The sequence below is a fragment of the Nyctereutes procyonoides genome, unplaced genomic scaffold (assembly GCF_905146905.1).
Source record: "Nyctereutes procyonoides isolate TBG_1078 unplaced genomic scaffold, NYPRO_anot_genome, whole genome shotgun sequence".
In the NCBI taxonomy this organism is placed as follows: Eukaryota; Metazoa; Chordata; class Mammalia; order Carnivora; family Canidae; genus Nyctereutes; species Nyctereutes procyonoides.
In genome coordinates, this window is record NW_026575123.1 from 1427813 (window position 1) to 1440788 (window position 12976).

At 35.0% G+C, this 12976-nt stretch overlaps 1 protein-coding gene across 1 annotated transcript; it reads left to right on the plus strand.

Moving 5' to 3' along the window:
• Positions 1-1996: 1996 nt before the first annotated feature.
• On the plus strand, positions 1997-8424 carry KLRD1 (killer cell lectin like receptor D1). The gene is made up of 6 exons (XM_055336793.1): positions 1997-2130; positions 3643-3735; positions 3885-3947; positions 6150-6301; positions 7140-7243; positions 8085-8424. The coding sequence occupies exons 1-6, from the start codon at positions 2124-2126 to the stop codon at positions 8203-8205; spliced, it is 540 nt and encodes a 179-aa protein (XP_055192768.1). The 5' UTR covers positions 1997-2123; the 3' UTR covers positions 8206-8424.
• Positions 8425-12976: the final 4552 nt, after the last annotated feature.

Consider the following 12976-nt stretch of genomic DNA (forward strand, 5'->3'; position numbering starts at 1 on the left):
TACCAGTTGATGTTTCATTTAAGTAAAGTGATTAGGTTCATGTTTTGTACGTTAGGTGAGTGGAGATAAAAATAGGCAATCATAATTCTAACACGAGGCTTTAAAATAGAGTAGAACTTCATTCTTTTTTTAAATTTAAATTCAATTTGCCAACATACAGTATAACCCCCAATGCTTATCCCATCATGTACCCTCATTAATGCTCATCATCCAGTTACCACTTCCCCCACCTACCTTGCCTTCAGCAATCTGTTTCCCAGGGTTAAGTCTCTCATGGTTTGTCTTCCTCTCTAATTTTTCCCACTCGGTTTCCCTGCTTCCTGCTTTCCCTTATAGTCCCTTTCATTATTTCTTACATTCCACATATGAGTGCCACCATATGATAATTGTCTTTCTCCAATTGACTTATTTCACTCAGCATAATACCTTCCAGTTCCATCCATGTCAAAGCAAATGATAGACATTTGTCTTTTCTGATGGCTGAGTAATATTCCATTGTATATATAGACCACATCTTCTTTATCCAATTATCTGTTGAAGGACATCTTGGCTCCTTCCACAGTTTGGCTGTTGTGGACATCGCTGCTATGAACATTGGGGTGCAGGTGTCTCATTATTTCACTACATCAATATCTTTGGGGTAAATATCCAGTACTGCAATTGCTGGGTCATAGGGTAGCTCTATTTTTATCTTCTTAAGGAAACTCCACACTGTTTTCCAGAGTGGCTGTAGCAGCTTGGATTCCCACCAACAGTGCAAGAGGGTCCCCCTTTCTCCACATCCTTTCCAACATTTGTTGTTTCCTGTCTTGTAGCCATAGCAATTCATTCTTATCCATTGTTTTTTTTTTTTAACGATTAAACTTTTTTTTGAATCATAACAATTTTAACTCATTTCTACCATTTGTTTTAAATAATAGGGCTCTTTTGCATCTCTGAAATAACATGTAGAAGATGTGGAACCATATTAGAGGTATGAATATAAAAGTTAGTCCATCATTTTAAGAAAAAAAGTTCTGCTTGGCTGTATTTGAAACTTGTGCTGACTATAGAAATTATAGGACATATGCAAGTGCTTTAGCCACAAAGTTTCATTGAATTCAAATGTCCCAGGATGGGACATCTAATTACTTAGGGAGGAAGTGTTTAAGACATTTATGTTCTGATGTCTCCTAAGATAAGTATAGTTTGGTGGTGATTTATAAACCATGAGTTAATGGGCAAAAAGAAAGGGAGAGTGAGAGAAATGGGTTACGTGATTACTTGCTTGTTATAAGAGAAAATAATGTTGGATGGAGCATGAGTTAGATAGCTGAGTCTGATGGCATTCATTTACTTTATTAAAAATGCAGCGTGCCCAGATTTGCATAGAAAAAGATAAATCTATGATTCCTTGTGTAATTAGGGCTTCAGGGACTGGGATTATTTTACATGTTTGATTTTCTAAACAGGGCTCTTCGATGAACTCACTACCATTTTAGGTCAGATGTCCACTTAATACTTGGTTTTGGGAGGATGGCTCCATTTCCCACCCCCGTAATTTGCTAAGTGTTAAGTGTCTGGTAGTACTGATGCTCTTCTGAAGACTTTTTTGAATTTAACCTCAGGTAACACCAAGGGAATTTACATTGTGTAGAACTGCACTCAAGGTAAAGCCTCAGAGTGTGAAATTTTAGATGAGAAAACAAAGGAAACAGGATAACAATTCATCTCTACCTGGATTACTCAAAGGGTGAAAACCCCAAATTTCCCATTTTCCAAATGATTTTTTAAGGTGACTTTTACTCATATATTGAAAAAAAAATCCCTCTCATGTTCTTTAATAATAGTCAAAGGGTTTGCATGACACGTGTACTGTGAGAATTTCCTGCCTGTGCGGTGGTTCCTGGAACATTTTAGAAGCTAGTAACTTTACTGCTTCTTGTTCACCAATAGAAGATTCACCAATAGAAGATTCAAGAACACTGTTCAAATAAATATTTCTTTTCTTTTTTTCTTTGAAATTTCTTCATGCATGACTTTTGGATTATTTAGCCTCCAGCTCAGCTCTGTGGACTAATACAGTATTCTTCTTGATTAAGCACACATCGTGTCCTGCTGGCATCAACACTGGAACATTTCTCATGGCAGGTATGTGAAACCCAAGTCATAAAATTCTAAAAAATGAAACAAACCAGAAAAGGTATCTCAGGGATGTGGCTAATTTCAGGGCAGTACTTTTCAAAAAAAAAAAAGTGGATATTTTTAGGCTTTCCATGTACCAGCACTTTCCAGTCCTGATTATCTATAACTTAGAAATGATTTTGTGAAGCTTTTTCAGCAGGTTTAAAGAGTGGCTTCTGAAAGAGATAGCTCTAAATCTGAATGCAAATTGAATTTGCTGTCTGTTAGTGACTCTTTGCAAGTGTGCTAATGTTAATGCCAAATCTAATGTTGAATTGTTTTATGGTAAATGCAAATAAGCAGTAGTTTTTGGTATGAGAAAACGTAATGCTCTTTCCAAACAAATGTTTCAACCAAAATGGTTGCTTATATATCATAATTTAATGTACCGGGAAATGAATCCAGGACCCTAAGTTGTTACTCATACATCATACCAGGTAGAGTACTCATATCTTCTCTTTCCAATAAAATCTCTACAAAGCTACATGCAGTTGGATCTTTCTTTCTTTCTTCTTCTTTCTTTCTTTCTTTCTTTCTTTCTTTCTTTCTTTCTTCTTTCTTTCTTCTTTCTTTTTCTTTCTTTCTTCTTTCTTTCTTTCTTTCTTTCCTTCCTCTTTCTTTCTTTCTTTCTTTCTTTTGCTTTCTTTCTTTCTTTCTTTCTTTCTTTCTTTCTTTCTTTCTTTCTTTCTCTTTCTTTCTTTCTTTCTTTCTTTCTTTCTTTCTTTCTTTCTCTCTTTCAGATTTTATTTATTTATTCATGAGAGACACAGAGTGAGGCAGAGACATAGGCAGAGGGAAAAGCAGGCTCCCTTAGGGAGCCTGATTCAGGTCTTGATCCCAGGAACCTTGCATCACACCCTGAGGTGAAGGCAGCTGCTCAACCACTGAGCCACCCAGGCGCATTTCTTAAGTAGAGAATAGAAGGCCACATTTTCAAGTACTATTGTGGCAGTGATAGAAGATGTTAAGTAAAAAAATAGATTTTGGGCCTAGACAAACTTTCATTTGATTTCTGACTTGGATACTCACTTGCTTTGATACCTGGAGAAAGTAACATTGTTAATGGACCTTACAGTTTCTTATCTATTTAATAGGAATAATCTTGTGATTCTTGTTGAGATGTCAAAAATATCTATTATGTAAGCCCATAAAACATAACTTGATGTCTGTTGATTTCTTCTTACTCCAGATCCCTAAGCTTCTTTGTTGAATTTAGAAATAAATAGCAAATCCACTTTACTGAGCCAGGACTGGTAAAGGATAAAAGTTATAGATTATCTCACTAAATAATAAATTACACCACATAAAAATTTGAATATTGAGAGGAGTCCTGAAGGAGATATTATCATCTTCTAGTGCAAGATGGTTGGGTTATCAAATCAAAGAATGTTTTGGATTCTCTCTCACCGTGTTGCTTTTAAGAACTTCAGCTCTTGAATTTGTTCTTTAAATCATCATTGTATCTCTCTTTCATTACAGTTTCTCAGACCACTCTATGGAATTTGATTTCTGGGATCTTAGGAGTAATGTGCCTTTTGTTGATGACTACAATGGGAATTTTGTTGAAAAATTGTAAGTTTTTCTAGGCAAATTTGTATAAAGACCATACCTGTAGTGAAACCATTCAATAATTAATAAAGGTTTCATTTTACTAATGTGTAATATTTTATTATTTCATGAGCTTGTATCCAATGGAGTGAATTTTTAATCATTTTTTATAGTATTACTTACAGAAAGTATTCAGCCAACATTGTCACCAGGACCAATCACAGAACTCCAAAAAGGTAGGTTCCATACTTTGGAAAACCTTAGTGTTGGTAGAGGATGAAATAGACAGTTTCTTATTTTTCTCACATAGATCATGATGGAATAGTACACTTAGTAATACAAATTTACCTACTAATTGTAAGATAGTCACATTTCATAATTCTCTAATATAAAAGACATTAAATAACACTGTACATACAGTGCATCATTCACATATTTAAGTAGTAAGGAAATATTAGCTTGAAATGACATATTTTCCCCAAAGATGTGCTCATGTTTTAGTGACAAATCAAAAATTAGTTACAGTAAATACTACAGTTAATCCTAATTACCTGTCGCTTTGCTCAGAGACCATACTTTTATATCTCTTTACCTTTCTTTTTTTTTTTTTTAGTATGAAATTCCTTTGATCTGAATTTATTTTGGTATTTATTTTTTTTATTATAAATTAATTTTTATTGGTGTTCAATTTACCAACATACAGAATAACACCCAGTGCTCATCCCGTCAAGTGTCCCCCTCCGTGCCCGTCACCCATTCACCCCCACCCCCCGCCCTCCTCCCCTTCCACCACCCCTAGTTCATTTCCCAGAGTTAGAAGTCTTTATGTTCTGTGTCCCTTTCTGATATCTCCCACACATTTCTTCTCCCTTCCCTTATATTCCCCTTCACTATTATTCATATTCCCCAAATGAGTGAGAACATACACTGTTCCCCAAATGAGTGAGAACATACACTGTCCTTCTCCGATTGACTTACTTCACTCAGCATAATACCCTCCAGTTCCATCCACGTTGAAGCAAATGGTGGGTATTTGTTGTTTCTAATGGCTGAGTAATATTCCATTGTATACATAAACCACATCTTCTTTATCCATTCATCTTACTAAAAATAGACCTGCCCTACGACCCAGCAATTGCACTGTTAGGGATTTACCCCGAAGATTCAGATGCAATGAAACGCCGGGGCACCTGCACCCCGATGTTTCTAGCAGCCATGTCCACAATAGCCAAACTGTGGAAGGAGCCTCGGTGCCCATCTCTTTACCTTTCCTTCTGCTTTTTGAATATAGTGCACAGGTTTCTGTAATTTTAAACCCTTATTATCCAGTGAAAGCCAGCTCAAAGTCCAGTTTTTTAAGGTATTTTTTCCAAATAGTCTCCAAATTATTCACCATCTTCTGTGCGTATAGCATCTTCTGTTCATATAGCACTTTATTCTTTTTTCTCTTAGCATTCTTTTCCATCTGTATTGAGATATTATTGATATATAATGATGTGTAAGTTTAAAATAATCAACAGTTTGATTTGATACACCTGTATGTTGTAATACGGTTACTACCATGACATTAGCTAATACCTCTATCATGTCACATAATTACCATGTTTTTTTTTTTGTGGTGAAAGCATTCAGGATCTACCTTTTTAGCAACTTGCAGGTATACAATACAGTTTTGCTGACTGAAATCATAACTCTGTGCATGAGATCCACAGAACTTATTCACATTGTAACTGGAAGTGTGTCCCCATTGACTGACATCTTTCCATTTACCCAACTCTCCAGCTCCTAGTAACACCATTCTACCTTACACTTCAACACCATTAATTTGACAGAGATTTGAGTGCCTACCATTGTCTTGACTTTTATGACTGAGGATAGTAAATGTTCAATATGCTATCACTGGTAAACTGTATGATATTCAAGCTAATTGTTTTATTTATTTTTATTTTGAAAATAAAATATACACACACTGGAATTCTCCAATTTGTTCCATTTTTTTTCTGACTCAGAAAATATGCTAAAATAGTCTCCTTTAAATATCTCTTTCATCTAGTTTACTACTGTTTACACAACAGAGCTCAACTTAGGGTCACTTCCTCAAAAAGGTTCTTTAGCCACCCTCCAAATTACACTCTGCTACCTGACCTTTTAACATACTGACTTAATCTTGTGTATATTTATGAAAATTATCATTAAACATAATTAGTAAATGATTGAAATTATATAGTTCTGACCCTATGTCTAGAATATAATCTCTATTAGGAAAAAGGGTTATGTCCGACTTGTTCATATCAATAGCACCTGAACTATGGTATATGTAGTATTTTCTCAAAGTATATTTGTGGAAAGTAGTGAATAAATAACAACTGATTTTTGAATGAGTAAACAGCATTGAAAAAAATGAACGTCCTAAGTCATCTTTTATTTTTTTCTCTTAGGTTCTGATTGTTGTTCTTGCCCAAAAAGGTGGATTGGGCACCAATGCAACTGCTACTTGTTTTTTGATGAATTAAAATCTTGGACAGAAAGTCGTGATTTCTGTGCTTCACAGAATTCCAGTCTACTTCACATTCAAAACAGAGATGAATTGGCATGTATTTAATTCTGGCTTATTTCCTACATTTTCTTTGATCTAGGAAAATATGCTAAGGAAGCTGAGTACTCTGATTTGTCTTTATAATTGGATAGTAAATGCATGATTATTATTTGAACTAATGACTTATTATTTACTATGCCTTGAAACAATCATTATAAAACTTAAACATAAAATTTGTCAAAGATTTATATTATAGGAATAAAAACCAAGTTAGATTGCAGGTAAAGTACAAGGAATGATTTAGAGAGAATTCAAAGAACGAATAATAGGCCATTATTTTTATTCAAAGACTGAAAAACAATTTTGTAATTTTTTGTTCATTAGTTGAATTTATAATTTCTTTTGTAATTATGTATCTTCTCTCATCATTCTGAGGTATAATGTGTCATAAGTATGGAGAGTATGATAAAAAAAATTACCCAATTTAAGAAAAAGTGAAAGCTTTCTCTAGCTGCATGGAGTACCTGTCCTGAGTATAAGTTGAGTAGACTATATCCATGAAATTTATCCTCTAGATACTGTTGATATGGGATCAAACTTGATTGTAATCTTCTGTGAAGGAGGTGTTTCATGAAAGCTCTTACTTCTTTCTAACGTTTTTTATTCCTCTAAGATGTGATATTTTGTAGTATTTATTTATATATCATAAATGAATAGATCGGAGGATAAGGAAGAAAAATGAGGCATGGGACTATACTTCCTAAACTGGTCATTAAAAATGATCGGAGTTTGTGTGATTGAAAGGCTACTGTGCTGCTGACACTCTTAAAAATACATTATTTCCAGAGTAGATTCAAATTACAGTAATATGTTTGTCTCTGTTTCCAATCAGCGTTTTGTGAGCTCCAGTAAGTATTTTTACTGGATTGGAGTCTATTACAGTAAAGAAAATGGTACCTGGTTGTGGGAAAATGGCTTGGCTATCTCTCAAGATCTGTAAGTTTCTGACAGACAAGTTCTTTTTATTTATTTCTTTTTTTTAGGGTTTTTTTTTTTTGTTCCTTAGGAATTTATCTATAGATATCACCAGAGAATGTAATATTTGGGACTCTATAGCTAAGATAACCTATCTGAGGCATGAAAATACAGAAAAAAAAGAATATCTAACAAAATATCAATTTTAGCTCCATCTAGATCATCCACATCTATGCTTAAGTGACATGATGTTGGTGTACTTTTAACTATAAAACAACTTTTGACCTTTTTGAAAATTTTTTGCCTTGTATGAGCACTTGGATGTGTATGTGCATGTACAGATGCTCATCTTCACAGAAGCCAGGGAAAATAGCATATCCATTATTGTCTTTACTCTGGTTGAGCCCATTATTTTTGGCATACTCTTATGTTTCAAATATTTTGGACTTATCTTCTGTATATTTGTAATCTTTGGATCTTATTTTCATTCATAAAGATGGGATTTGCAGCATCAGACAATCATAATTTTTTTGCTTGGATTTGTTTTCCCAGACTAGATTATCCAGTATATCTTTAAACAAAATGGAAGCAAAGCATATCATATTGAAAAATCATAAATAACAACAGCAAAAACGTAAAATCCTTAGCTTAATGATGTTGATTATTGAGACAATAACTGAGTTTTCATAATACTGTGCTCTGAAATTGTGAAAATGTCACTCTTGAACAAAAAAAAATTGACTCAATATGTTAGTTATCTCATTCAAGTGCTTTTAAAAGCTCTATAATTTAATATAAAACACTATCTTTGAATATTCTCATTTACTTTTCTCATATGTTAACATTTTATTTTTCATTACAGGTTGCAAACAATTCAAACTTTTGATACAAAGAAATGTGTAATATATAGCTCAAGCCACAGTGTTTTGGATGTATCCTGTGAAGATAAAAGTCGTTTTATATGTAAGCAAGAGCTTATGTAGGTATTTCTTGGAGTGAAAGAGTGGCCAGTGAAGAAGAATCAGTAGTCTAAGAACATGACTGTATCTCTTAAATTATTGCTAATTATCTACTTCTGGCATCTGTAAAATGTTTCAAATTATGTCTTGTGATACAATTTTCATATATTTGAAGTCATGTGTTTTCAAATTGATGAAATTTTGGCACCTATACTTCAATAACAAAGCATCAAGGTGAAGAATTTCAGGAGTATTGTGATTTAATGTATATGTTCAATATTAAATTTAATATACTTTTAGCATATATTCTTGTAAATTTTCTTTGCAGAAATTCAAATAAAATAATTTGTATAAAGTGACATATATCAATGTCATTTCAGTTCTTTTATAAGACATAGTAAATTGGGAAGTCCCATCTTCATCTCACTTTTCTGGAGCTTAGTTCTTTCTGGATATTTATATTTTTTAATTTAGAGCTTAAGGTGTCATATGATAGCATCCTCATGTGTATCATCAGACTTTAGAGGGGACATATTTGTGTTCTTTCCTTGATGGTCCTGATTCTGTAGAATAATATTGAGTCTTTGTGCAAATAGGTGGTTCCTGTGTGATTGCTTTTAGATTTTGCATGGGTAAACAGGATCCAAGCTTGATCACATGAATTTGCAATACTTACTTTTTACTCTACACATTTCTTGCCTTATGCTTATCCAATGGTAAAAAGTCACCAAGATGTAAACTGAATATCTTCCCCCCCTTTTTTTAATTTAAATTCAACTTGCAAACATATAGTATAACACCTAGTGTTCATTCCATCAAGTGCCCTCCTTAATGCCCATCACCTAGTCACCCCATTCCCTCACCCACCTCCCCTTCCACAATGCTTTGTTTGTTTCCCAGAGTTAGGAGTCTCTCATGGTTTGTCTTCCTCTCTAATTTTTCCCCACTCAGTTTTCCTCTTTTCCCTTATATGCTCTTTCACTATTTCTTATATCTCACATATGAGTGAAACCATAAGGTGATTGTCCTTCCCTGATTGGTTTATTTCACTCAGCATAATACCTTCCAGTTCCAACCATGTCAAAGCAAATGGTAGGCATTCATCCTTTCGATGGCTAATATTCCATTGTATATATATATCACTTCCTTATCCATTCATCTGTTGAAGGACATCTTGGCTTCTTCCGCAGTTAGACTACTGTGGACATTGCTGCTAGGAGCATTGGGTGCAAGTGCCTAATTGTTTCACTACATCAATAGCTTGGGGTAAATATCCAGTACTGCAATTGCTGGGTCATAGGGTGGCTCTATTTTTAACTTTTGAGGAACCTCCACACAGTTTTCCAGAGTGGCTGTAGTAGCTTGCATACCCACCAACATTGCAAGAGGGTCCCCTCTTTCTCCACATCCTCTCCAATATTTGCTGTTTCCTGTCTTGTTAATTTTAGCCATTCTTGCTGGTGTGAGGTGGTATCTATCTCATTGTGGTTTTGATTTGTTTTCCCTGATGGCAAGTGATGTGGAGCATTTTTTCATGTGCTTGTTGGCCACATATAGGTCTTCTTTGGAGAAATGTCTGTTCATATCTTCTTCCCATTTCATGACTGGATTATTTCTTGGGTGTTGAATTTGATAAGTTCTTTATAGATCTTGGATACTAGCCCTTTATCTGATATGTCATTTACAAATATCTTCTCTGATCCTGTAGGTTGTCTTTTAGTTTTATTGATTGTTTGCTTCACTGTACAGAAGCTTATTATCTTGATGAGGTCCCAATAGTTCATTTTGCTTTTGTTTCCCTTGCCTTCATAGATGTTAAACTGAGGATTTTAATCTCTAATCAACCTCAAACTTTTTCCTGAAAGTTATGTGTCAAATTTGAACAATTCTATTTTTCTGTTGGGGAGGGAGCATCCCATTTAATCAAGGGGGTTCTGAGTGTGTCCAAGGAGTGGAAACATAATAAGGTCTGATTCCTGTGACTTGGATGAAGTTTTTCTAATCTCACAGATATCAAAAACCAATTCTCTTTTTTAAAACTATTGCATACACCTCATACCAGTGAGAATGGGGAAAATCAACAAGGCAGGAAACCACAAATGTTGGAGAGGATGCGGAGAAAAGGGAACCCTCTTACACTGTTGGTGGGAATGTGAACTGGTGCAGCCACTCTGGAAAACTGTGTGGAGGTTCCTCAAAGAGCTAAAAATAGACCTGCCCTACGACCCAGCAATTGCACTGCTGGGGATTTACCCCAAAGATACAGATGCAGGGAAATGGCAGGACACCTGCACCCCAATGTTTATAGCAGCAATGTCCACAATAGCCAAACTGTGGAAGGAGCCTCGGTGCCCATCGAAAGATGAATGGATAAAGAAGATGTGGTTTATGTATACAATGGAATATTCCTCAGCCATTAGAAACGACAAATACCCACCATTTGCTTCAACGTGGATGGAACTGGAGGGTATTATGCTGAGTGAAGTAAGTCAATCGGAGAAGGACAAACATTATATGTTCTCATTCATTTGGGGAATATAAATAATAGTGAAAGGGAATAGAAGGGAGAAGAAATGTGTGGGAAACATCAGAAAGGGAGACAGAACATAAAGACTCCTAACTCTGGGAAACGAACTAGGGGTGGTGGAAGGGGAGGAAGGTGGGGGGCGGGGGTGAATGGGTGACGGGCACTGAGGGGGGTACTTGACGGGATGAGCACTGGGTGTCATTCTGTATGTTGGTAAATTGAACACCAATAAAAATAAATTTATTAAAAAATAAAATAAAAAATAAATCAAACTATTGCATATATATCTTTAAAAGTTTATATTAATGTGTTTTTGTTTTCTATTTCAATTAAATTACAATAATTAAGAGCTTCAAATTGATTTTTAATAAAGAGCCAGGAAGAGAAAAAGTCCTGTGTGTTTTGATTCTTAAAATCTAAGGATAATAAGATTGCCCTCTTCACATTGTTGCATGAAGATAAAAAAAAAGAACATAACTTGTATTATGAAAAATACAAGATAATAAATGTTTAACTTGGATTAGGAGGAAACACATTGTACTTTTTGGACATTTAAAATGTTTTAGCTTGGGGTGCCTAGGTGACTCCATCTGTGGGTAAGCATCCAACTCTTTATTTTGGCTTAGGTCATGATCTCAGGGTGGTGAGATCAAGCTCCAGTTTGGGCTCCACACTCAGCAGAGAGTCTATTGGAGATTCTCATTCTTTCTCTCCCTCTGCCTCTCCTGCGCACTCTCTAAAATAAATAAATAAATCATTAAAATGTTTTGAGTTTTTTGTCCATGTAAATTCAAGATAATAAACTTTTAATTAAATTAAAAAACAGTATAGATAAACTTATGATGAAAACCAATAGTTTTCTGCCGCAACTATCCTATCTCCCTGTTGTCTTTACATAAAGCACTTCCTTCGGGTTTTTTGTTTGCTTTTCTATTTGCAGTAGTTTTCTATGTAATGAACCAAGGATGGTCTATTTTTTATAGTTTTGTCCAGGATGAATCTCAAGTGTTTTCATTTAACCACACCCAAATATAGCTTCAAATTATTTCTTTTCGTATCATCACCCCATGAGGTGCCCAGAGCCCTGTCTGCCTTTCTACTGAGGACTTGTGAACATTCATTAAAGTTGCAAGAGCAATGAGGGAACAGAAGGTGCTAAATATGATGGGTGATACCTAATTTCAGAGAGTAATCTATGTCAAAAGTTACCTCTAGTGAGAGAGGAATTTTCCTCCCTTCCTGTAGCCTCCTAATATAGCTCAGGTGTTTTTTTCAATTTCCATATCATATTGGGGCATTATGATGAGGGTCCTGGATTGAAAGGAAACTACTAGTTCCCCACAGTAGTGTGTCTTTCTCACAACATGATCCAATCATGTTAGTGACACTGAGTCATGACCATCAGACCTGTTTTATTTTTATTAGTCTTCTTCCACTCTTGCCTGAATACTGCTTTCCTTCATCCTGAAAATGTTTTTGTCATCTTTGGGATGGGAAAGACTTCTTTTATACAAAAGTCTGCCTATTAAATATCTCTTTTCCCTTCTACTGTAATTTCTAGTATATTTTCTGGGGAGAAATATTATTTTTCTTTTGTTCTCTGGTTTTGTTTTTGTTGTTGTTTTGATTTGGTTTGGTTTTTTTCTTTTATTTTTGGTATGAAATGGGCTACTGCACATGGAAGGATCTAGTTGAGTGAATATCTCAATTTTGAACATAAAACTAATAACAAGAGGTGAAGGAATGTCCACTCCCCCACCAAAATAACAAAATAATATTGCCACAAGTTAGCTTATCCTTCCTTAATTTTATCCTGTTACCTAAATGCATTACCCTGAATGTATGTAATACGTGTTATGGATTGGTACATAACAAATTATGATAAATTTAGAAACTTAAAATGACTCATGTTTGTATGTCATAATATCTATGGATCAGGAGCTGAGCATGGATTAGTCCTTAGCTCAAGGCTTCAAAAGGCTGGAATCCAAGGCATGGCTGTGCTGAATTTTCACCTGAAACTGAGTCCACTTCCAAGTTCATTCAGGCTGATGGCAGATTTGGTCCCTTGTAGCTATAGAACTGAGACCCTTACCTCCTAGTGGCTTCCCTTCTCCATACACAGTCACAGGATACTTGCTTCTTCAAGCCCAGAAGTAGTGCACTCCTTTCTCTCTCTCACCTCTAGAGTCTTTTTTAAGTATTTAACTGATCAGATCAGGTATACCCAGAATATGCTCTTTTGATTAACTTAAAATTGACTAATTT